This window comes from Lissotriton helveticus, chromosome 2_1 (assembly GCF_964261635.1).
Source record: "Lissotriton helveticus chromosome 2_1, aLisHel1.1, whole genome shotgun sequence".
NCBI classification, from domain to species: domain Eukaryota; kingdom Metazoa; phylum Chordata; class Amphibia; order Caudata; family Salamandridae; genus Lissotriton; species Lissotriton helveticus.
In genome coordinates, this window is record NC_136059.1 from 1,963,049,105 (window position 1) to 1,963,072,843 (window position 23,739).

A 23,739-nucleotide genomic window follows, 5' to 3' on the forward strand; every position below is an offset into this window, starting at 1 on the left:
TCCTACATTTGCCAAATGTATACAATCAACCACTTTCCTGGTGAATTTTTCACACGGAGCACCTAACACACCATCCTCTGTCAACACCAAATACCTCAAACCGGTGGTTGAGGCCCTTTCTCATCTTACAGTGAACTGCTTATAAAGGAACTCAATCGCAATTTCTTTTTTGCACCAAATGAACATGCAGCAGAAACTTGTGAAAAAATTTTCTCCAAGAAATCACCTGTCTATACCTCACCAAATCTTCCACATTTTCTTCCCAAATATATATTGTGTGTATTTAATAGCTAGAGACTGGTATACTTAAATAACATGTTGCTAATATAACGAAATTCGATCTCCTGAGAACAAATGGCCTACAGATTAGTCGCAACCTGAGAACAAATGTGTACAGATTAGTCGCAAACAGTGGGTGTAAATTGAATATTACCTTTTTGCAACCTGGCTGTAATTTTGCAATGCAACTATGTTGCTTGCTGTCTCCAACCCGGCAGCGCAGCTAGGGTTGGAGACAGCTCAGTGTGCATGTCGGTTTGGCCATCCTGAGACGGCAGGCCAAACCAACATGCGTACTGATAGAAGTGCCCACCACTCCCCCTCGTGATTGTCCCCATGATGGCCCCGCCCCCAAGACTCGGCCTGGACCATAGCTCTTGAAAAATAAAGTGATAATAAAACTGTTTTATTATCGTTTTATTTTTTAGGTTTTGAGGCTGGCAGAGGGGGCGACGCTCCTCTGCCATAGCGGAGGAGCTGCTGCTGCTCACAACTAAAACATTTTCTAGGACAAACTATAGTGCAAAACACTTTATGGAACTATGTGGAAATTTCTAATACATAGTGTGAGAGCAAACCGACTAAATTCTCAGAAACAATAGTTAAGATAATGGGTCTGGAAAGTGAGATGTAAATCATGGAATAAACCTATGCTGCCAAATGCAGTGATAAGACATGTTAACTAGTGGTATACGAGGTGTATGTGGCCTACTTCTGGGAAGCCTGAGACAAAAACAGGGGTTTAAAAACAGAATATTGCCTACATAATGCTGTTGAACTGTATATGCTTAAATATGAGCATTATGACAGCCGCTCTTTCTCGCAACACTAGCTAGATCCTTGAAATGCTGATTTAACAATGTTTCTGCAAGTCTGCAATCACCCAAGGGAGAGGCAACACAAAGATCACAGCATCTTTGAAAATCATCACTTATACATCTGTACCACAAAGATCAACATAAATGGCCACACAATACTAGCCAATATCATTACTAAACCAATCAATGTATAGCTAACCAAGGCTGAAATTACCTGAAACTAAAGCATGCCATCATCTTCCAACTGCTAAGAAACAGGCTGATCCAAATATCTAGTCTAATGACCACTGCATTGTTTGTAAATCACCAGATCCCAAAACACAAGCAAGACCTTCTCTGTTGCTTCCTAACAACTACAGACATTTTTCAGATGAATGTTTTTTAACAAGCACATTGAGCATCGGTCTTTGCTGCCACCTGTCTACTTCAATGTATTGCAAAAACTGGGGCGATAAATCTTTAGATTGTATATTCCACAAGTAAGTGTTTTTTTTCTAATGGTAGCCTTGAGCCTGGAGCCCCCCAACAACCTCCAGGCATGTTCTGCATTTAGAGGCTCATAGCAAGGAGCAGTTATTATATTACTATCATACCATATATATTCTATATATTGTTACATTTTTAACCAGTATTAGTTGATTTTGTGAGCGTGAATAAACTAGATGGCTGCCCTGGGAATATAGGGAGGAAGATGTCAAAACAGAACATGGAAGGTCATAGGAATTGAGGAATGGAGATGAAGCGAGAAAGGTGAGAAGGGTGACTTGGCAAGCAGTAACTTTGGAAGGGCATTATTTGTTTTTGGGAAGGCAGGAGTCTGATCTGAGCGACAACGGAAGCAGCTGTCTGCGTCTGATGAATATTACTTTCAATAGAAGGGGAAATAAATTTAGCCTTTGAGAAGAACACCAAATGATCCGTTATGACATATTACCAATCTGATGTAATATCAAAACTAGCATGAAACAGCTCAATTGGAAGGCAGGTTTTATGTGCTTCAACGAGTAAATATGGTTTATTAACATTACCAGAGGAATTTAGGTGAATGGCGACACCATGTTCCAATCCTGTACTTTCATTTAGCAAGTGAGTGCATCCTTAGAGTTGCTGTCCTGGCCGACTTAATCAAACCAGTTTTACTTGAGTTGTAGCTCACAGAGGTAACCCCCTCTGGAATCATGTCCTGTTAGACTCTAACCATACCACAAGCCCAAAACTCTAAAATCTGTTCATATCATCCCTTTGAGCTTCTCAATCCCAAGCTCTGCTGGACCATCACAGTTATAATCACCCCTCTAACTCACGGACATTTGGGGTCCAGTGCAATTCTGTTATGCAGGTTTATCTTGCATTTCGGGTGTTCCGAGCCTCAGCCAAAAGGATCACAATCAATAACCAAGATCTTTACATACTCAAGAATTATTAATGCCTTCCATTGATGTGTTGAGACTAACCAACTGACTGCTTTGTGGTCTGTAAGGTTGTGACACTCATTGCCTCTCATCTAAACTCTACATGGAGACTCTCCATTCCATAGGTCATAGTTAAGTAAAAGATCTGTCATAACAACAGTACTCACTATACAGAACTACTTAAAGAAACATGCGTTTGGTTAAAAGTGTGTATTGATCAGCTGGAAATCTTTATTATTGATTTCCAAGCACAAAGCTATAAAGATATAAGGAATGTGTTAGGACCCTATATGTTTAGTTTTCATAGTCCCACTATGATAAATAGGCAGAGCAGAAATACAGTTAAAACACTAATAAGTATCAAGACAAGCAATCTAGGTCTACGGGAAGTGAGCGTTGTATTAGGTTGTATTTTATCAGTCTTGTTAGGTTAATAAGTCTGAAGACTAACTAGCAAAAAAGATCTACATTAAGAATATCTTTCAGAGAGGGTGAAACAGAAGGTAAAGTGAACAAAAGCATAACACCCTTGTGGTTTATATTGCATTCTTCTATGTCTAGAACAGCCATGTTACCAAGCTCGTCTGCTCCTCAAATTACCATCTGAAGCTGTTAAGAGGTTCTCACCATTTGCTGGAGAAGAATGATAGAGCCCAGATGAAGACAGCATTCATTGGAGCCAAGTTATACTGCTGGAATGCACTGGCTTCAAAACTAAGCAGCTTATCCAAGAGAGGCTGTATCTCTCCCACTCTTTGTAACATGAACAGGATTCCACTTGCAGTCAGGGTGAAATTTAAGACCCGACTCGAGTCCGTAGAATGTTTTTTGGAAAAGCCAGTTACGATAATCAAAAATTAAACTGTTGATTCCTCCTAGGATCATCAGGAAAAAAGCTGTTTAATATGGTGAGTTACTTATAGAATGCTGTATCCGATTAACCGAGGAATATTGATCAGCAACTTTCCTTCAGAAAAGCATTGAAGAGATATGTATATATATATATATATATATATATATATATATATGTTTGCTCTAAGTCCCACTGTAGAATCCCGGGCACTCGCTAAATCGCTGAATATTCAGGGCCTCACATGCTATACTAGCCAATTCATGGCTGTATGGACTAATGGGAAAACGGGGGTGCGAGGCTTCACACTCCCAACATCTCCCCTCGAAGTTCGAGGGGAGCAATGCCGATACACGGCAAGAATAGCAAACACTTCCCAATAAACGTGTTAACAAGTGCAGTGCCTGATTATTGATAAACGTACATTATGTACTGAAAAAGAACAAACAGAATGTATACAGACATGTTCCAAAATGGCGCACAAACTTGCTACATTGTTGCAGTCCATCGTCAATGTTTAATAACAGGAATGAATGCATGTAAAATAGAGTCAGCACAAGCAGTGCTATCAACACTGACGAAGGCTTTAGGCTGAAACGCGTCTGTTGTCTCTGACGGAAATAAACTTGATGGTGTGAGTACCTAATTGGATTTACGAGTGCGGTTCTTTGAAAAAGTAAATTAACTTTTGAAGCCGAGCGTGATATATATATATATATATATATATATATATATATTTTATAGATATTTATATATATATATATATATATATATATATATATATATATATATATATATATCGTCATGTGATCAAGGCTTTGTGAAGCCGAAACGCGTCATGGCGGACTGGTGTTGGGTTTCTAAATAAAAATATTTTGCACTATCTATGGGTCTGGCATCGTCTACTTTGCGAGCTGTTGCTTTGTTGGAAGACGTCTACATACCGAATATATATATATATATATATATATATATATATATATATATAGATAGATAGATAGATAGATAGATAGATATATTCTTCAAATCTGTTTCGCACCGCGAAAGTAATGCACCCTCAGGAAACAACGAAAATAGTATTTCAGGAAGTTTTATTCTGCTTCCACGCTATGCGTTTCGGCAGTTACGCCTTGCTCAACGTAGCGGGAAAGTGCATTACTTTTGCGGCGTGGAACGGATTAGAAGAATTTGTTTACCGGGTGCTCTCCCAGTGCATGCACCACCCACATGTCCGTGGTCTAGACAAGAGCAGTTGGAATTGGATAGATGTATATATTTTAAAGATATATATATATATATATATATATATATATATATCACTCCAATGGCCTGCTTCCCATAAAAAAAGACTCCAGCACACTCGGGTCGCTTTCAGGAGTTATTTATTGCGACCACACAAAACCTGGTAACGCGTTTAAACCGCCAAGTGGTCTTTGTCAGACCTGGGGTTGTAGCCATTTTCTTGTGTTTTTATGCACAAATAAAGCTTCAACAACGTTAAAGGGACTGCATAATAAACCAGTTAAAGTTATAAGTGCAGTATCTGCTATATGTTGAATTGACTTATGCCATGTGCAAAAGGAGCATTGTTGTAAAATGCTAAAATTGCAGTTCTCTACATAAAATGCAATACAATAAGTATATATATCACTCCAACATTTCCAACATTTTATCTATGGCGACAGTTGTTTCAAACACATTGAAAATATACATAAGTGCATTTAAAATCCCTTAGTCGTCATTGACAATACTAACGTCACTCTAAGCTCCAAAGACCACAACTCAAATAAGACACTCTGTATTAGAGTGACCTATGGATTTTCCATATTATAGGATAAAGTGACTTGTGCCATGTGCAAAAGGAGCAACACTATTAAAGTGCTTTTGTTAAATTCTCTCTTTATTAATTATAGCGAATACAATAATTTCACATTGTAATGATGTATATATGGCAACAATAAAAGGATTTGAAATCCTTAATCTTTATTGATATTACTAATCCTGGGCCAATGCCCAACGCCACAGTATGCTCCTAGAGCCACACTTCATATCGAACCCTCTAAAATAAAGTGACATGTGAATTCTCCATTCTTGATAGTAAAATGACATCTACCTCATAACAAAGAGCGTGTTATTAAAGTGCTACAAGTACTCTCAATTTGAGATTCCTTAAATGCAATAGCAATTTAAGTAATCGCAATTTTGCGATTTCTTAAATTGCGATTTTTGCATTTGGGATGATGCATCCCAAATGCAAAAATACCGGTCGCAAAGGGGCAGATTCTGAGAATCTGCCCCTTTGCGAACGGTGTTTAGCTTGATGCATCTATGCCTAATTGCGCTCGCAAATGCTGAAATTCAGCATTTGTGATCGCAATTAGGGCAGTGTGCTATATAGCACACAAAAATCCACATGCAAAATAAGGAATCGCAAAATTTGCGATTCCTCATTTTGCCATTGCATTTAAGGAATCGCAAATTGCGATTCCTTAAATGCAATGTAGGAAGCACCCAAGTTGTGCAAATTTTGACTTAAGGAATCGCGAAATACCACCAACTTCAGGTTCTTCCATAGGATCGGAGGCGATTCACTCCCCCACACTGCTGCAGAAAGAGTGACAAATAAAATGGTAATAAAATCATTTTATTACCATGTTATCTTTTACTCTCTGGCGAACGGAGTGTGAGGGCGGGCTGGGCTGGTGCATCATCGCTCCTGATTGGCAGCAATGAGGAGTGGTCACTTAAATTTCAAGTGTGCATGTCGTTTGGCTGACTATCTTGCTATAGCCAGCCCGACATGCGCAATTCAAACCTCTCCGAACCAGCTGTCTTAGAGGCTGAGTTGGAGAGCAGGCACTGAGCCAGCCTGCTCCAGCCAATCCAGATGCTTCACTCGTGCTGTTTAACATTGTTAACAGCATAAGAGCAGCGTCCGGATTGGATAAGGTAGTTGGCTCTGGGACCTCGTGCTCGGAGAGGTCTGGAGCAGGGACTGGAGAACATTGAGGATGTGCTGCAGGTTAAGGTAAGTGATACTTTTATTTTTTATTTATTAAATGTTTATTTTTATGTATGTTCGTATAGCGCCCCACTGTTTTTTGAATGTCATCAACTTCCGCTATATATAAACATCAGCCCATATAACGAGGTTTAGGAGGAAATCTCATCCTGCACAAACAAACAAGCAGTGTTATAAGACCCCAACGAGATGTCACTATTCCCATTACGAGGTAACTTCTAATGATTATCAAAACTGAAATGCACCGACCCGGCTAGTTGAACAGATGCGATGCCAGGTACACAAACGTTTTTAAAACAGAAAGCCTGCAGAACGCATATCAGCAGCAAGACCAACTGCTCCGAAAATGTGGATTCACGGAGCAGCGCGGCCGGTCGGAGAAGTCTGCAGATGATTTGTGTTGGCTCTTCCCCCACACTCCGCTGACTTTCAGCTGTGCACCCTCACCATCTTTTATCACTTGCGCTGCCAGTCAAATGAGGTCACTAGCAGGTATTCCAGATGGCAGGATATAGTTCTCTGCTGGTTTCCAAATCAAATTTGACAGATATGCAAAAGGAAGATGATTAACGACTAGATTTCATTTGCATGCTACGAAGTTTCTGGCTGCAGGGGGAAAGATTTTGACATCCAGGAAGAAAACACCAGTGTCATGTTCAAGTCATCGAAGTACTTCAACAAAAAGAAATATGTTCGTGAGAAGAAACTCTTTGCGTTTCACACTGAAATGTATTCATATGCTTAGCAACCTTTTCTTTTAGCTGGTGAAGCCAAGTGATATATGTTCTTCTCCTAAACATTCATCCCATGTAGCTCAAATGAAAAAATCTAATTGTGAAAGTCTCTTTCAGCTTTTTATTTCAACCCTACACAAGGGCTTTGAGGTGTAATTAGCCTCGTTCAAACTACTGAAACTGGCCAGATCGCACACATATATAATATTCAGTTTTTTTACATTTAGATCTATATTCCAAAATTCATCCACAATGCCCTTTACATACCATATTTACACAATTAAACAATGTTAAAATGAATTGAGGGAAGAGGGACGAATGTGGAGGAACACATAGAAATTAGGTAAACGTGCTCAATGTGCTACACACCCTGTTAACAATAGATAATATGTGGGGGTGTGGCTAGGGGTCCAAAGATGGCAGGGCAGGCTGTCTGTCGGTCACTGGGTGCCCAGCTTGACTATGGTATGTTGGCAGACGTTCTGAGTGGATAGGGCGGCGGCTAGCTGGGCTGGACTCCTTTAATGTTCAAAACCATAAGAAATAGGCATAGAGCAGAGCCTAGGAGGTAGACATTTTTATACTAGAGTGGGTGCAAAGGGAGGTCAGCATTGACATTTTAAAATGCATACACTATCTACAGCATGTTGGGAAGGCTGAAAACACTTCAATTGCTAGACAAACATGAAGATGGTAAATGCACTCTGGGCAAACAACACTCTGCTGTGTCTCGGGGACAATGCGATAGAGGATGTTGGCATGCAAGCAAAAGTAGACATGATACTGGCAGCGATAGCCAGTACCCGGGAGACACTGGTGCAAAAAGTCAATACAGTGGTAATGAATATAAATGTCATATGGGAAGGCCAAAAGAATCTGGTAGACAGAATCCAGAAGAACAATGGTAAAACTGAAGGACTGTCTCGAGAAATCACCTAGCCATGGGCCTTGGTACAGGAACTTACTGATAGGATTAGATTCCTAGAAGGGAGATCACAGTGTAACAATGTGAGAGTGACTGGACTTCCGTAGCAAACAGAGGTCTTGGACACAGTAGCCATATATTGATGACTTGATTCAGCAAGAGGTGGTAATCCAAGGTTTGTCAAAATGCTTTGCAGCAGAATGAGGGTGCACAGTGCCTGCTTGGACCCTGCCCTTTAGAGCACCCTCGAGACATATGGTGATGTGAAGTTTGAAGTACAGAGAGAGGAATATGATTATACAGAGTGCAAGGTAACTTGGACAATGCATGGCAGAGGGAGCAAAATGTATGCTCTTCTCGGATTACACCCTTGCGATGGAGCACCAGGGATCCACTTTTATGGGGGTTAAAAAACAGTTCAGGCAGGGTGGACTTAAATACGCAATCCTTTTCGAAGTCAGACTCAAAATCATCTCTGACAGTGACAATGTATTTTCTGAAGGCCCAAAAGAAGAGGGTGATTGGCTGCCGAGGTGGAACTGTAAGCCACCATGAGCACAGCCACTTCTTGAACAGAGGCAATGGAAAGTTCCCAAAAATAGAAGAAAGCGAGCAGGAAAAGTAGGACAGCACTCAACTTCTTAGGCTAAACATGAAAGAGAAGTGTATCCTGTTGAAGCAGCAGGGAGACAATCAGCATGGTGGCAACATTCACAAGAAACTACTGATGGAAGAAGAACCGGAGGAATGTCACCCCCAACAGTTAGAAAAATAGGTGCAGTGAATGCAAGGCACATTCCACTACCTCATCGATAAATACATTTTAAGTCCGAACTTGGAATGCTAGAGGTCTAAATAATGTCCCAAAATAATATAATTTGTCTCTATAAGCGAGGAGAAGGGGGATAGACATTGTACTACTGCAGAAAACTCAACTGAATACTGAAGAGGGTGGTTGGCTTAGGAGACGATGGCGGGACCAATTTTGTTTGTACCACATATTCAATATTTGCTAGGGGACTGTTAGTATAGATCCGACCAGCAGTTGAAATGTTAAGATGCATCAAAAACTCACACAGTCACTATGCATTACTGCTCGGAAGACTTGATGTATCGAAATCCTGTTGGTTAGTATTTACAGCTCTAACAGAGAACAAAGTGCAGATCACGAAAACATAACAGGTGAACTCACTGACATTGTGGGTGTCCAAATGCTCCTAAGAGGGAATTATATTTGGTTTGAAAATGCTGTGAAAGAAAGTTAACACCCCCCACTTCCTAGCTATGCTACAGTGAAAGTAGCTAAAGCGCTATCAACCTTGCAATCTCATTCGAAGTTAGAACATGTATGGTAGATAGGTAACATTGAGGGCATAGAATGTCCATTTTATTCCTGCATGCATGACCTCCACCTCCGACTTGATAAGGTATACTGTACCAGGTATGTCCTTCTGTTGGTATCGCAGACCGAATACCTTTGTAGGGCCTACTCAGATCATAGAACATTACTGTTAAATTTGTATGGGGAACGTAGTAAGCTGGCAATTCCTGCCTGGAAACCAGCATTCAGGGAGGAGACAGACCAATTTTTCTAGAAAAATGCAGGAACAACATCTAATGCCGTTCTTGAATTGGAGGCTTTTAAGGCAGACAAGGGACTATTGCATTGGAACCACATATGGAGTATGGAAGTTACTAAACAGGAATTACAGACCAAAGACAAACAAATTCACATGCTTGAACAACAGTGTCAAACATGCCTCTTGTGACTGAAAACCTCAAACTTGAATATTATACCACCTTGTACATGAATAGTGATGGATTGATGATATGGTGATCCTGGAGACTAAGCAAACACACAGCTAAATCGATTAGAACAGGGTGAAGGTATTAATACTTCTCTAAGTTAGCAGGAAATACAGGAAGCTATTGCCAGCGTGGCATCTGGTATGACACCAGCTTCAAATGGACTACCAACAGAAATGTATACGGTTTACGCTTACAGCTAGCCCTTAGATTGTGGCGAGTATACAAGATGGTATACTAGACACGACTAGAGAAGTCCTGATCATAACCTCGGAGAAATAGGGCCTTACTCGTGATCAGAAAGGACACAGACCAAGTGCAATGTTGAAGATTGATGAAAAATTATGAGTAAAATCATCGCCAACCATATTGGTGGGGTGCTACTTTACATGGTGCATCCAGAATGGAGGGGCTTCATCCTAGGGTGTAGCACATCACCGAATTTCAGGCACTTTCTGCAAACTATGGAATTGACGTCAAATGACGCTCATCAGTTTCATTTTGATATTCTTTACCTTATGCTGTAGTGCGAAGTTCATCTTTGTTGCCCTTTATATTTTTAGCAGCATTTCGAAACTTGTCATTTTAAGAGCTAGATTTTGGTGTTGGTGAATGTTAGACCTGTCAGCTTAGGGTGGTCTTCCCCCAATCATTTTGCTTTTTGCCTCCACATTTAGCTGAATATTTTTGTTGCCTTTGGGCTCTGAGCCTTTACCAGTGCTAATCAGTGCTAAAGTGCTTATGCTTCTTCCCTAAACATTTGTGTATTTGGTGTATATCTGACTGGCATATTTGTTGTACTGGTAAGTCCCTTGTAAAGTGGTATTCCATATACCCAGGGCCTGTACTTCAAATGCTACTAATGGGCTGCAGCACGGATTGTGCCACCTACAGAAGTAGCCTTTCAAACACATCTCAGGCCTGCCACTGAAGTGCCTGTGTGTGTGGTTTACTGCCACTTCGACTTAGCATTTAAAACTACTTGCCAAGCCTTAAAGTCCTCTTTTATTCCATATAATTTACCACTAAGGTAGGACCTAGGTAGCCCTAAGGGCAGGGCGCTATCTAAGTAAAAGGTAGAACATGTACTTTTATGTTTTACATGTCCTGGTTGTGACAAACAGCCTATTTAATTCTTCACTACTGTGAGGCCTACTCCTCTAATAGGTTAGCATTAGGAATTCCTCAATACACCTTTAAGCTGTATTTCCTGATCTGAGAGGAGTGGCTTTGTCATGTTTCATATGGTTGGAAAGGTAATGATAAATCCTACTTACTGGTGAAGTTGAATTTAATATTACTATTTTAGAAATGCCACTTTTAGAAAGTGGACATGTCTCTGCACTTACTTCTCTGTGTGCCTGACAAGTGTTTCCAATACATGGGGAAAGTATTACTCCCTCCACAGACCCATTTCTCTCCTTGTAGACTAGGAGGTCAGGGAGAGGTTCACTCTCCTCTTCCTCCTCGCCATCTATCACCATCAATGCAGTTGCGGCAGTAAAATCAGCAGATTGTACCGGTGCCATGGCTTTGCCTTCAGAGATTGACGTATCGGACAGATTGTTGAAAATCAATGCATTCCTGACTGCGGGGCAGAATCCGGCGCATTGCACAATGCCTCTTGACTCTGGCAACCATCTTCTGAACTAATGCATTGCCTTTACTGTGTGGAGAAGATGGAGGCATCTCCTTGCTTGCGACAAGGAAAGTTACTATGTTCACCAGGGCCTGCGTGGGTCCTGTAGCTGACCTGTGCTTCCACGAGGTCGCCTGAATTTGACTATGCCTCATGCCAGCGCCACCTAAAGTAACCTTTTATCGCTACTTGCTTCTGAAAGCTTTACTGCATTTATTCTTTTAAAATTCAATATCTCAACTTCTATACATTGGAATTTGTCGTTTTGGTCTTGTCTTGTTTATAATATAATAATCTATTTTGCTAAACCGGTATGGAGTTTTTTTGTGGTGTGTTCATTGTATTACTGTGTGAGTGCGTTGCATAAATACTTTACACATTTCATCTTTAGATAAACCTGACTGCTCTGTGCCAAGCTACCAGACGGTGCGCACAGGTTATCTTTTAGTGTGTATCTAGCTTACCCTGACTAGGACTGTGGCTTCTGCTTGGACAGGGTGCACATCTTTGCCAACCAGGAGTCCAATTTCTAATAGCTAACTATCACATAGCCTACTTGATTTCGGTTACTTAAATGATCAACTCTGACTAGGTATCGCCTCTTTGAAAATTGTATTTTAAATAACCTAATTACAGGACCAGATTGTGAACATGCAGGCTGTTGATGGATTATCACTGCAAGCATGTGACACTTGTTGGGTGAATTTTATATTACCTTAATTTGTTTTTAATGAGATTTGTTTTTGCCTTTATAACATCCTTTTATAGCTCATTCTACTTCAGATCGACCAGGTGCAGGGAAGTAGCCTTCTATGGAATACTGAATAACATTCCCATGTTTTTCTGACTCCTTAATTTGGTATTGAGCATAAAAATTTCCCAACAAATCTGTTTTTCCAATTGGTGAAAAGGCCACTTGACACCACCCTTCATAACCTTGCATCCCATTGTCTACCACACAACAATGAAACTATTCAAAAGCAACTCCACAGCCCATCTAATCAATTTCAACCCCTATATCCACTACCCATACACATGGACCCTACAAAATTACTTCTAAAACTGTTGGACGAGGATAATGGTAGTTAAAAAGAACTGGTTATAATGAATGCAATCACAAATAGCACAGCACCTTCAACCTCCAAGGACAATACTTAATCTCCCACAGCACAAAATCACACTACTTCCAAAACAGATGACAAGATCACACCATCCCCAAAACAGCTCTCTTCATCTGCTTACTAATAAATGCTTGCTCTATGTCCAAAAACAAATACCAAATCTTCATTTTATTTGAAAGACACACAACACGACTGTGAGATTTTGGGGAGCAGGTTGTGGGGAGTGTGAGCCCTTCTCAAGCAGCAGCCACAATCTTCTGTCAGGGTGAACCACAAAAGTCACTAAATAACCTGTGCTTAATCCTCTGGTTGCTTGGCACAAATGCAGTCTGGCTTAACTTAGAGGCAATTTGTTAAGCTTTTAAGCTGCACTGAAACAATAATAAAGTGTAAACACAACCACAGAAACATTCCACACTTATTCAGAAGAATAGTGACATTTAATACATTATTTGACATCAAAACAGCAACAATTCAATCAGTAAAACTAGAGATTTGCAATTTCAAAGATTTTAGATAAATATAGTGTCTAAAACCACAAAGCGGCACTTGCAGTTATCTGGTTGTGCGAAACTGAGTAAAAGTCACAAGTTGAGGCCAACCGTGATAGAAAGCGGGTTGGATGCAGGGGTCTGGTTAATCCCATAGAAAAAGTTACCTTCTTCGGTCTAGTGTGAAGAGCTCCATTTGCAGTGGAGGAGACCGCGAGGAGCAGTAAGAGCATCATGGATAGTTGGCACTGTAGCACAAATAGTAGGCCGGCGTTGCCGGAAGTCATTGCAGTAGTGAGAAGATCCTGTCAGGCAACATGGACGGTTCTTGCTGGTGATTCGCATTGGCGGTCACCGAGGGCTGTCGATGTTGTAGCGTGAAGTGAAGATCTCGCGTTGGTGGTCGTCGCTGTAGGGGGAAAAGTCAAGTTCACCGGAGCTACGCATTGCCAGGCGGCAAGATCTAGGTGTGTAAGGGTCAGTTCACTGTTGCGAAGAGCCCAATACTCCAGCCTTTATCTCAGTAGATTTTTTTTTCTTTTTCAATTATGATCTCCCCCCTCCCCACAACCCTCCCCCCCCAGCACGACCCCCTCCCGTGCCCCCCCCCCCTCCTGTGAGCAATGCTGGCCGCTACTGGAAAAGGAGAAATGGTTGGAGACAAGTACCACAGTCATTCACTGTAGTTACACTTGTTGACTTTGTTCCCAAACCAAACCGCTAATATGTCAGTAGCTCCCATATTCCATCTACTTTCCTAATGTTACATTTTGTCAAATTGTAAAGTTTACTTTACTTTCAGTTTTAAATATAATCGTATAGAAACACAGGTTTAAATCATAGCGTTACACCAGTATCAGGTACACAAGCCCAATTTTCACAATTAATTTGACTTACAGTCTTGTACATATTATTCAGAGTTCAGAGAGATACAATCTAAAAGACACGATTGTACCATTTACTTTGTTGTAAAATACATACTCATCAAGTCGACTCTTTGTGCTACTGTCAAATTATATGCTTAACTTGAATCTGAAAGGAAGTTTTGTCATGGGGAGTAATTCCTCCTAGTCTAGAGATGTATTATCTCTGCTATTGTTAGTTAGCTCCTGAAGAGAAAACTCTCAACCAGTTTCCAATGATCAAAAGCACCAATGTGCAGCTATCCATGCCGAGGAAACTATTCCAGCTCCTCCGTATGGCCTCTTGATAACACACCCTGATTCTTGTAGTAAGAGTTACATCGTTCTCCAAAAAACACCTGATCAATAGGCTGCAAAAGTTCCAGTGCCAAGTTGTCAAAATGTGCCTACATATACAGAGGAGATTGGCTCCCAATGGAGATAAGGCTTCAATTTAAGATCCACAGCTAATGGTGTACAGATCCAGCTTACCTACAGATACTTGCTACCCAATATGATCCACAGAGGTGCCTACCAGAGTTAATTGTACAATTGAATGCACAAAGAACATCCAAATGGCTAAAACACAGAGGGATAGTCCTCCGAGTGCCATGCCTAATGCTGTGTAATGCCCAAGCCCAAACATGAGATTGGAACCAAACTACATGTGCTTCAATATGACTCTGGAATCGGAACCTTTCGGCATTACCTGTAAAGGAACCAGTCGATCAATATGAAGAATGACAGTCCAAGGTCTGCCCACCCTAATATACCTGTGCCATTAGACTTGTTTGTATTTCTTATTTAATAAACAACTTTTTTTTAGGTTTTCCAAATACAAAAAACACTTCTCATCAAGAGGCCCGAGTTCATCAACCCTTGTCCAATAGAGGTTCATATAATCAAACGTCAACTAACGGAGACCCAGTCCATATTAGTAGAATATTTTTCCCCAAATCTGTTTGTGTTTATACGGGCATCGTCTCACTTTATAAATGGCTTCTTCAAGATGCGCTCACCAGTCCATACCTGATTGCCATTCAGTCAACATGAGTGGGCTAATGGTTTTCCATTTCCAAGCTATGCCTCTTTTGGCTATCATTGAGGCCATGCCAATGAAGCACCTCTCTTCCCTGGTGTTTCTCAGGTCGTCCAGTATTACTAGGAGTGTGTGTTTGGGCATCAACTAGAGAGAGTAGCCCAGGACCGGAGTGAGGGAGTTAGTTATCTGTCTCCAATAAATCGTTATCAAGGGGCATTGCCACATCATGTGGAAAAAGTCTGCATTTGTGGTGGGACAGAGGAAGTAGGTTGGGCTGGGTAATTCCCCCCGTGCCTCAGTTTCAAGGGCATGAGATAGGTGCTATGTAAGTAATTCAGCTGGTTTAGTCTAAGTCGGGAGGATATGGCAATTTCACATGGGGCCATTCGAGTAAGTCGCCAATCAAGGTCCTCCAGGGGGCCAACCCAGCCCTCCCACCTTCACCTCAGGGGGCAGAAGACATCAGGGGCAATGTCAATCAGGCTATGGTATATACATGAGATGCCACCCCTGCCCAATTTACCCATTAGCAGCTTAGCTTCCAGAGGGTTGTATTTAGGACGCTCTTCAAGGCTATCTTTATACATGGCGAGGGCATGTCTGAGTTGCAAACTTTTATAGAAGTGGGTGTTAGAGAGGGTATATTGGGCCTAAAGGTCTTGGAATTATCCTGTCCAATGTCTCCCAATGTCGTAATGCTTATTTTTTCTCATAACTGGGAGCCTTGAAGTCCGGAAGTATGATGGAGTAGATGTCCTCTCCATAATGGGGCCTGCTGAGTGAGTTTGTTGTGCCAAGCCATGGAGCGCAGTGCAGTCATCCACGTCAGAAAGACTACTGGGGTGACTTCAGGGAGTTGCCGTGGGAGGAGGTATCCATACAACAGCACAATCACCATGTGAGTCCAAGAAGGGAAAGTTCTGCATGGTATACTGAGACGTTCCACTCCCTGTCAGCCAGTTGTTCAACCTCATTAGATGAGTAGCTTTGTAATACAACTGAAGGTACCACCAATCCTATATCCTCATTATATACCGACAGTCGTCATTTAGACCAGGATCTCCGAGGCGGGTGATTCACCCACAAGAAGGCCCTTATCATGGCTGTATGGTTGCTGAACCATGTAGGCAAAGGCTGCATGGGAGAATGACACGGCTGACTGCGGTCTAGACTGTTGAAGACAGAGATCTATACTACAAAGTGCCTGCTTGGGAAGGTGAAGGGGTGCTCCTATACACACAAGAGGGAAATAAGTTGACCTTTTATAAGTATCTAAAACTCTTACACAGTAAGGTTAATGCATAAAGAAGTTTTGATGGGTATTTTATGCTTCAAAAAATGTGATTCGTATATTAACTCAGAATGACAGAGAGAAGCCAGATGCACAACTGACTATTGAGGAAATAAAGAATGCAACTGATAGTCTTTATACAGATAAACTGCCATGTTGAGATGAGCTCAGGTGAGAATTTTAAAATATTCTAAACAGTGTTGGCAGGCAACTTTATTCTAATGTACACAGAAGTGCTGGATAGAAGCATTCTGCATTAATCTGCAAGTAAAAAGCTTATGATAACGATTTGAAAGCAAACAAATACCCACAAGACTATAAGGCCAATAGGCGAGTGTCAAAGGCTAACACTGACGAGATACTAGGTAAGACACTTGCAGCAAGGTAGGGTACGGTGACAGCACAATTTCTACATATGCTTTTCTGGCGAATAGAAGAACGATTCAACAATAAAACGTTGGCACAAGTTATTGGTGGAATACAGTGACGTGGGATGGGAAACTCGCTTTACTTCGCTGAACATGGAGAAAGTAATTTACACCATACTGGGGAGCTGTCTATTTGAGGTCTTAAAATATATTAACTTTAGTCCGAAACATAGGTCTATGGTGTTATTGTTATACACAACACCTCAAGCAAAAGTCAAAACAAACAACATAATATGAGAGGATTGGGATCTGGAATTGTCTACAGACATGAGAAAGGATGGCCCCTTATCCCACTTATTGCTTGTGCTAGCAATGAAACCTTAGTCATGTGGCCCGAGCTAAAGCCTAATATTAGAGGCATATCTACAAACATATATTGTCACAAACATTTGGTGTCACTATACACAGAGTACATGTTTGCATATGTAAGCGACTCAGCGGATACGGTAGCCATATTGATAAAATATCCTTCGACAATTTGGTGAACAATCAGGTTTAAAAATCAATAAGGGAAATGTGCTGGAGTTTCCAGTAGAGTCCTTCAGTCCGACACTGAGCGTGACACTGTTCCTACCATGGAATGGGCCACGTGACTATGTTGCCTCTTGACCCCCTTATTGTTTGTGTTAGCAATAGAATGTTTGGTATTTGACCTGAAATAAAAGCTTGATGACAGGGAGATAGATGCATATGCTCACAATCATGTGCTGTTTATAATAATAAGAGAGAAGTTACTGGAGTTTCCAATGGGACCTCAAGAACGTCAGTGAGCTCGACCCTGCTGGAACTATCCTTAATATGGAACACAGACTTTATTCGATGTCTGGGCCTCAATGCCATACATATTGCACAGAAGTGACATTAACTAAATATGGCGTAGCGTGCTACTCTCCCAAAAGCACTTCAACGCCTCGCCAGGGGTAGTAAGCACCATATAAATACAATTACATTGACTAATGACAAAAACGCATAGATGCTTAGAATTGTGGGAGACCCTACTGCTTTTTTTGTTGGGTAGGGTAGTTATAGCTAAGATGATTGTACTTCCACGATCCTTACACTTATTCCAATGTTATATATATATATATATATATATATATATATATATATATATATATATATATATATATATATTACCCCGACATCTTCCTCAACGAAAGAAAGTAAGCCGCACACCAACAGCAGAGACTTTGTATCTTTATTTTGGATCCTCTCACTTTTCCGGCAGTCCTAACATGTTTCGCTCGACCTTCGAGCTTTATCAAAGGTGCGCCGTGAGTCCTTATCCTTACAGCTGATGGCAACCACACTTACGTTTATTATAAATTTGACACGCCCCAAATGGCTGCTGAGACTCCTGGTCTTTGTAGTTTAGTGGTTCCCAATAGATTTCCAAGCTGTAAGGTGATGTGTTTTATCGCACAAGGTCCGCTGTACCACTGTGAGCCCACTTTCAAAGCTCACTGTAGTCCTTTACCAAAGTCGGTCTTTGGCGTTCACCGCACTGCCCTTAACGTTTCCGTAACCCACACCATCGGTTCTACTCGGGCAGGCCTGGCGCTCTTTGTAGGGGGTGCGTCGCTTCACGGCAGAACCACGCCGTCACATATTACCCCGACATCTTCCTCAACGAAAGAAAGTAAGCCGCACACCAACAGCAGAGACTTTGTATCTTTATTTTGGATCCTCTCACTTTTCCGGCAGTCCTAACATGTTTCGCTCGACCTTCGAGCTTTATCAAAGGTGCGCCGTGAGTCCTTATCCTTACAGCTGATGGCAACCACACTTACGTTTATTATAAATTTGACACGCCCCAAATGGATGCTGAGACTCCTGGTCTTTGTAGTTTAGTGGTTCCCAATAGATTTCCAAGCTGTAAGGTGATGTGTTTTATCGCACAAGGTCCGCTGTACCACTGTGAGCCCACTTTCAAAGCTCACTGTAGTCCTTTACCAAAGTCGGTCTTTGGCGTTCACCGCACTGCCCTTAACGTTTCCGTAACCCACACCATCGGTTCTACTCGGGCAGGCCTGGCGCTCTTTGTAGGGGGTGCGTCGCTTCACGGCAGAACCACGCCGTCACATATTACCCCGACATCTTCCTCAACGAAAGAAAGTAAGCCGCACACCAACAGCAGAGACTTTGTATCTTTATTTTGGATCCTCTCACTTTTCCGGCAGTCCTAACATGTTTCGCTCGACCTTCGAGCTTTATCAAAGGTGCGCCGTGAGTCCTTATCCTTATATATATCCTTATATATAACGTCAGGCACCATTACAGAAGTTCTCCTGTTGTGACAGATAGTATCACTATTGGCAATGGTGAATCAATGGAGGGCTGTGGTCATCAGACTGTAGCAAATTATCAGAGGAGATATGCTGAAGACATAACTAACAGTCAGACAAACGTGGGGCAGATACTGTGTGAAAATATTGAAGGATTAGCAATGAAATAGTATTTTAGAAATTTAGAAATGATACAGTCGGTAACCAGTAATGCAAGATTAATCTAATTCATTTTAACATATTGCTTTGAAAATACAACACCCTGTAGATGCTACATAAGCTAGACCTGATCACAGACATTAGGTGCCCCAAATGTAAAAAGGATGAGGCAAATCTCCGGCATTTGATATGGTTCCTGATTGGTAGGTGTGAGTTGTGCCTTTCCTTACTAAATAAATGTTAATAGATAGTTTAAATATCTACTATTATTATAGGCGAACTTCTGAATAGCAATACATAGGTTGTCATTGAGGTCAGCAATGCAGAATGGAGTGTAGCCATAGAAATACAAATCACTGTGTACAAGAAAAGAAAATTATTAAAGGATTTTTCAGGCTGGAAAGAATAAACTAGAGGCTTTATCTATCCTCCTGACTCTTGAGCTCCGTGAAATGTGAATATGTAAACTATAGAACAGGCTCAAATATGACGATAATCTGTGTACGATTCTACCAGTATGGGAGATTACTAAAACATTACCACATAATGCAGCTCTGCAGACATTCTAGGAATGTCTATGAACAAGAAATACGTGTAATAGAGCAGAGGTGTTATCTTTTATCTATTTACGACAATTTTACACAGAAATAGTTTGTGAAACAGTTTTATATGAAAACGACAAACTGTGTATTAAGCTTCTTGTTTCAAAACTACACGCAATGAAGTTCTGATTTAGATACTGCATCGTAAAAGCAGGCAGAATGTTAGAAGTGGTTTTCTGATAACACATAATAGTCAATAAGTAGATGTTTTCTTATGCTTAGATTAACGTGATAAATAAACGATAAAACAGAAAACTTCTGTGTGTGAATAAAATGTTTAAAATGCTTCATGTGTTAGAAAATGGATAGCAATATTAGACCGTATAAACGCGAGCACTGACATTGAAAAGAAAGTTAGGTGCTACACGAGGTTAAGTTATGATTCCATTTCCTAAAGTTTATCATTGATGTGCCTTTAAATCCTGTATGCTGTAATAACATATAATATGTAAAAGAGATTTACAATATGATATGTGAAGTGATAGTGAATATTAAACATTTTTATGGGTACCCTATACTTACATGAACTGATCGCATTTCATAATGAAGTGATATTAATATGCTTAGTTGAAGAAATTAATGCACTATTCTATGTAATGTGAGATTCATATTTTAGGACAATATCATCGTGGATGTGGTGTATTTCAAGATGGCCCTAAAACTTTGCTTCCTGCTAGTATGAACTTATGAACTAAATAGTCTGAAGCATATGGGAACCTTTTTGTAAAGTTATCACTTGTGTTCTAACACTCAATTGCCTTCTTTGATGTTTGTTGCTAGCCTGACTAGACTTGTAACAAAAGTGTTACTTCCTAAAGCAAACGCTTGAGAATGGACTGATAAAGGATGAGAGCATGAAATTGCCTACTTTCTAAATACAACCAATAATTGAATGACTAAACTACAGTGGCACTAAGGAAATGGCAAGTAATTGATTACTAAATTCCTGAGGATCTATATACTTTTACTTACTACATCATCTCATCTTATCATGAGCAATTAATGGGACAGAGTGGTCCAACAAATTTGGTGATGTCAAGGGGTGTAAACCTGGAATTAATGGAGTATAATTGCCTACATTTTAAACTATTGAGCGTCACCCTTTTACCCATGTTGCGGCTTAGAGACTGATGATTGGGACTTCCAGAAACAATTCGAACTGTGAAAAAATACCGTGATTTGCTGCTGGCTGGTATGCTTGTGTAGTGGAACTTTTTCAGCCTGAAAGGGTTTGCATCAGAGTAGCTATGGTATTGACGCTGCAGTGGGGACAGAGGCAGACGATTCTGTCCATGTACGGGAACAGGTCATTTGGAATGTATTGAACTTCCTAAATAGGGTTGGTATAAGACATAACTGATTTCCCTGCGAATTCACTTAGTATAAAATCTCTCTTGGCCGAGAAAGATAGTTCCTTGATATCTGGATTTTGCAGAGCTTGCAAATGAGTATTAAACCTGATATAATTTAAACGAAGGACTATGCTAATTATTTGAATCTAAAATAAAATACAAATTAAGATAAACTACTCTGCTGACTGATATTCTTCCTGCATCTCTACTTTTGTTTTAAAAAACAATAAAAACATACCTAAAATTAATAAAAACATTGTGTATTTAAAAAGACAGAGCAGCTCCTACTAGGAAAGCGATTAGCATAAAGCAGCATTTGATTAACAGGTAAAAATCACAAGTTGTTCAATGTAATGGGATGGGACAACGACTCACAAGGACACTGTTGACATGTTAAGGATGGATTAGTGAATATGACAGATTGGCTTTTATTTTACAGACTGAGGCACATGACAATGAGTAGAAGAAAGATAATACAAACGGTATCACGCACTTGAACATTTACCTTCCACTGCTCGCTTGAAAAAGACTTTGCAGCTGCCGCAGGTCACCACGCCATAGTGGCAGCCAGACGCCTCGTCACCACACACTAGGCACACTTTGGAAGGCCTTGACCCCGTTGATACACTCCGCAACGACGAACTATCCAAAATAAAACAAAGAAGTAGTTAGTAACATTTAGTTGGAATAAAATATGTTCATTGCATTAGTGACCAGAACAGGCACATAAATACTATTGTAAATCAAGATATATGTAAAGAAAGTGCTAGGCTGAACAAAAAATAAGAAACAGTAAAGCAAACATTAGTGCCACTAATGGGTACAATAACAACAACAAAGCTCAAGAAGAAAAAAACACTATAAGAAGCAGGACAATCATTGGAATGCTAAATTAACTGATTAATGTCTGAAGTAATGATTCAGAAAAGGGGGTGGTGATGGACAGAGCATCTAAATTAAGCAGAACACTCATACCCAGTCAAAAGATCAGGGCTTGATCCATCACCGTTTTTTAGCTCACTGCACCATCCCAGTTCAGAACCTGGCTACACGCAAATTAGTCTGTCCCTGGCCCAGTGCATCATGGGAACAGGGCAGACCAAACTACCAAGCCAATTCTTTACTGGAAAGGAAACAAGCTTCCGGGGACCGGTTTCTGGCATTACAGCCGTCTTCGGCCCGGCTTGCTTGAATCCTGATGGTGCAGTGAGCAAGGGACTCACATCTGAGCATACCCTTCCACGCTTGTGGTGGCCAAAACGATTCAGAAAAGGGGGTGGTGATGGACAGAGCATCTGAATTAAGCAGAACACTCATACCCAGTCAAAAGATCAGGGCTTGGTGATGGATCAAGCCCTGATCTTTTGACTGGGTAGGAGTGTTCTGCTTAATTCAGATGCTCTGTCCATCACCACCCCCTTTTCTGAATCGTTTTGTCCACTATAGGAGTGGAAGGGTATGCTCAGACATGAGTCCCTTGCTCACTGCACCATCAGGATTCAAGCAAGCCGGGCCGAAGACGGCTATAATGCCAGAAACCGGTCCCCGGAAGCTTGTTTCCTTTCCAGTAAAGAATTGGCTTGGTAGTTTGGTCTGCCCTGTTCCCATGATGCACTGGGCCAGGGTCAGACTAATTTGCATGTAGCCAGGTTCTGAGCTGGGATGGTGCAGTGAGCTAAAAAAACGGTGATGGATCAAGCCCTGATCTTTTGACTGGGTAGGAGTGTTCTGCTTAATTCAGATGCTCTGTCCATCACCACCCCCTTTTCTAATGTCTGAAGTAGGCCACACAAATGTAGGCACATAAACTACAATTTACTAAATAAAGTAAGATTTACCCATAAATGCTGAAGATGAATTATGTCACTAAAAACATGAGAAGTTTTTAAGAAATGCAGATAATGGTGAAAAGCAGTGACCGGTCATGAATTGGGCATTCCTGGGCAGACAGATGTCCTTAAAGTCTAACCTTTTAAGTTTGTTACATTTATAAACATTGTAGATTTTATAAAAGTAGTACGCTTTTTGTTTATCTCCTTGCTTACGATATCATTATGCATAATTCACAATGCTATTACCATACAGTTATATGAAAATAGCTCTGAACTGTGTAATCGCATGAAGTAAACTACACCTTGGCAGTTTAAATAACACACAGTTGTTCCATCACTGACAAAAGCCAAAAGCCACAAAGGATTAGTTTGGCACTTCAACTACTTCACACAACAAACGTAGAGCATTTCTTTTTATCACCCAGGAGTTATATTGTGCGTACGTACAAGGCGCTGGTGAGGCAGCACTCATCGGATCTGTGTGCACCCTCCTGGATCTGTATTAATGCACACTGCCAAAGACGAAGACTCCTTCCAAGCATTCGTGGAGGGGGTGGTGGTGGTGGGGCAGGGGATAGTGGGAGTCAGAGGTCCTTTGTAAGATTGTCTACGGCTGGAGTCAGCACCCCTCCAAAAAGATGATCAGATCCCCGAGCACACACTTACAGCAGCAACAGAAAGGCCACCAGAAACAGCACCCCTGTGTGCCTTGGTAAAAAAACAATGACTCCAAGTGGTCAGAGGTACAC

General features: G+C 40.9%; 1 protein-coding gene across 4 annotated transcripts in view; it reads right to left on the reverse strand.

The window, feature by feature from the left end:
- Positions 1–23,739, reverse strand: part of NR3C2 (nuclear receptor subfamily 3 group C member 2) — an 818,592-nt gene that overhangs the window by 270,152 nt on the left and 524,701 nt on the right. For 2 of the 4 annotated variants that reach the window (XM_078676907.1, XM_078676905.1), the window contains exon 3: positions 21,664–21,800. In XM_078676907.1, coding sequence (XP_078533033.1) covers positions 21,664–21,800 — 137 coding nt within the window. Of the gene's footprint in view, positions 1–21,651; positions 21,801–23,739 lie in introns of all 4 variants that reach the window. The other 2 variants (XM_078676904.1, XM_078676903.1) reach the window with 1 other exon arrangement.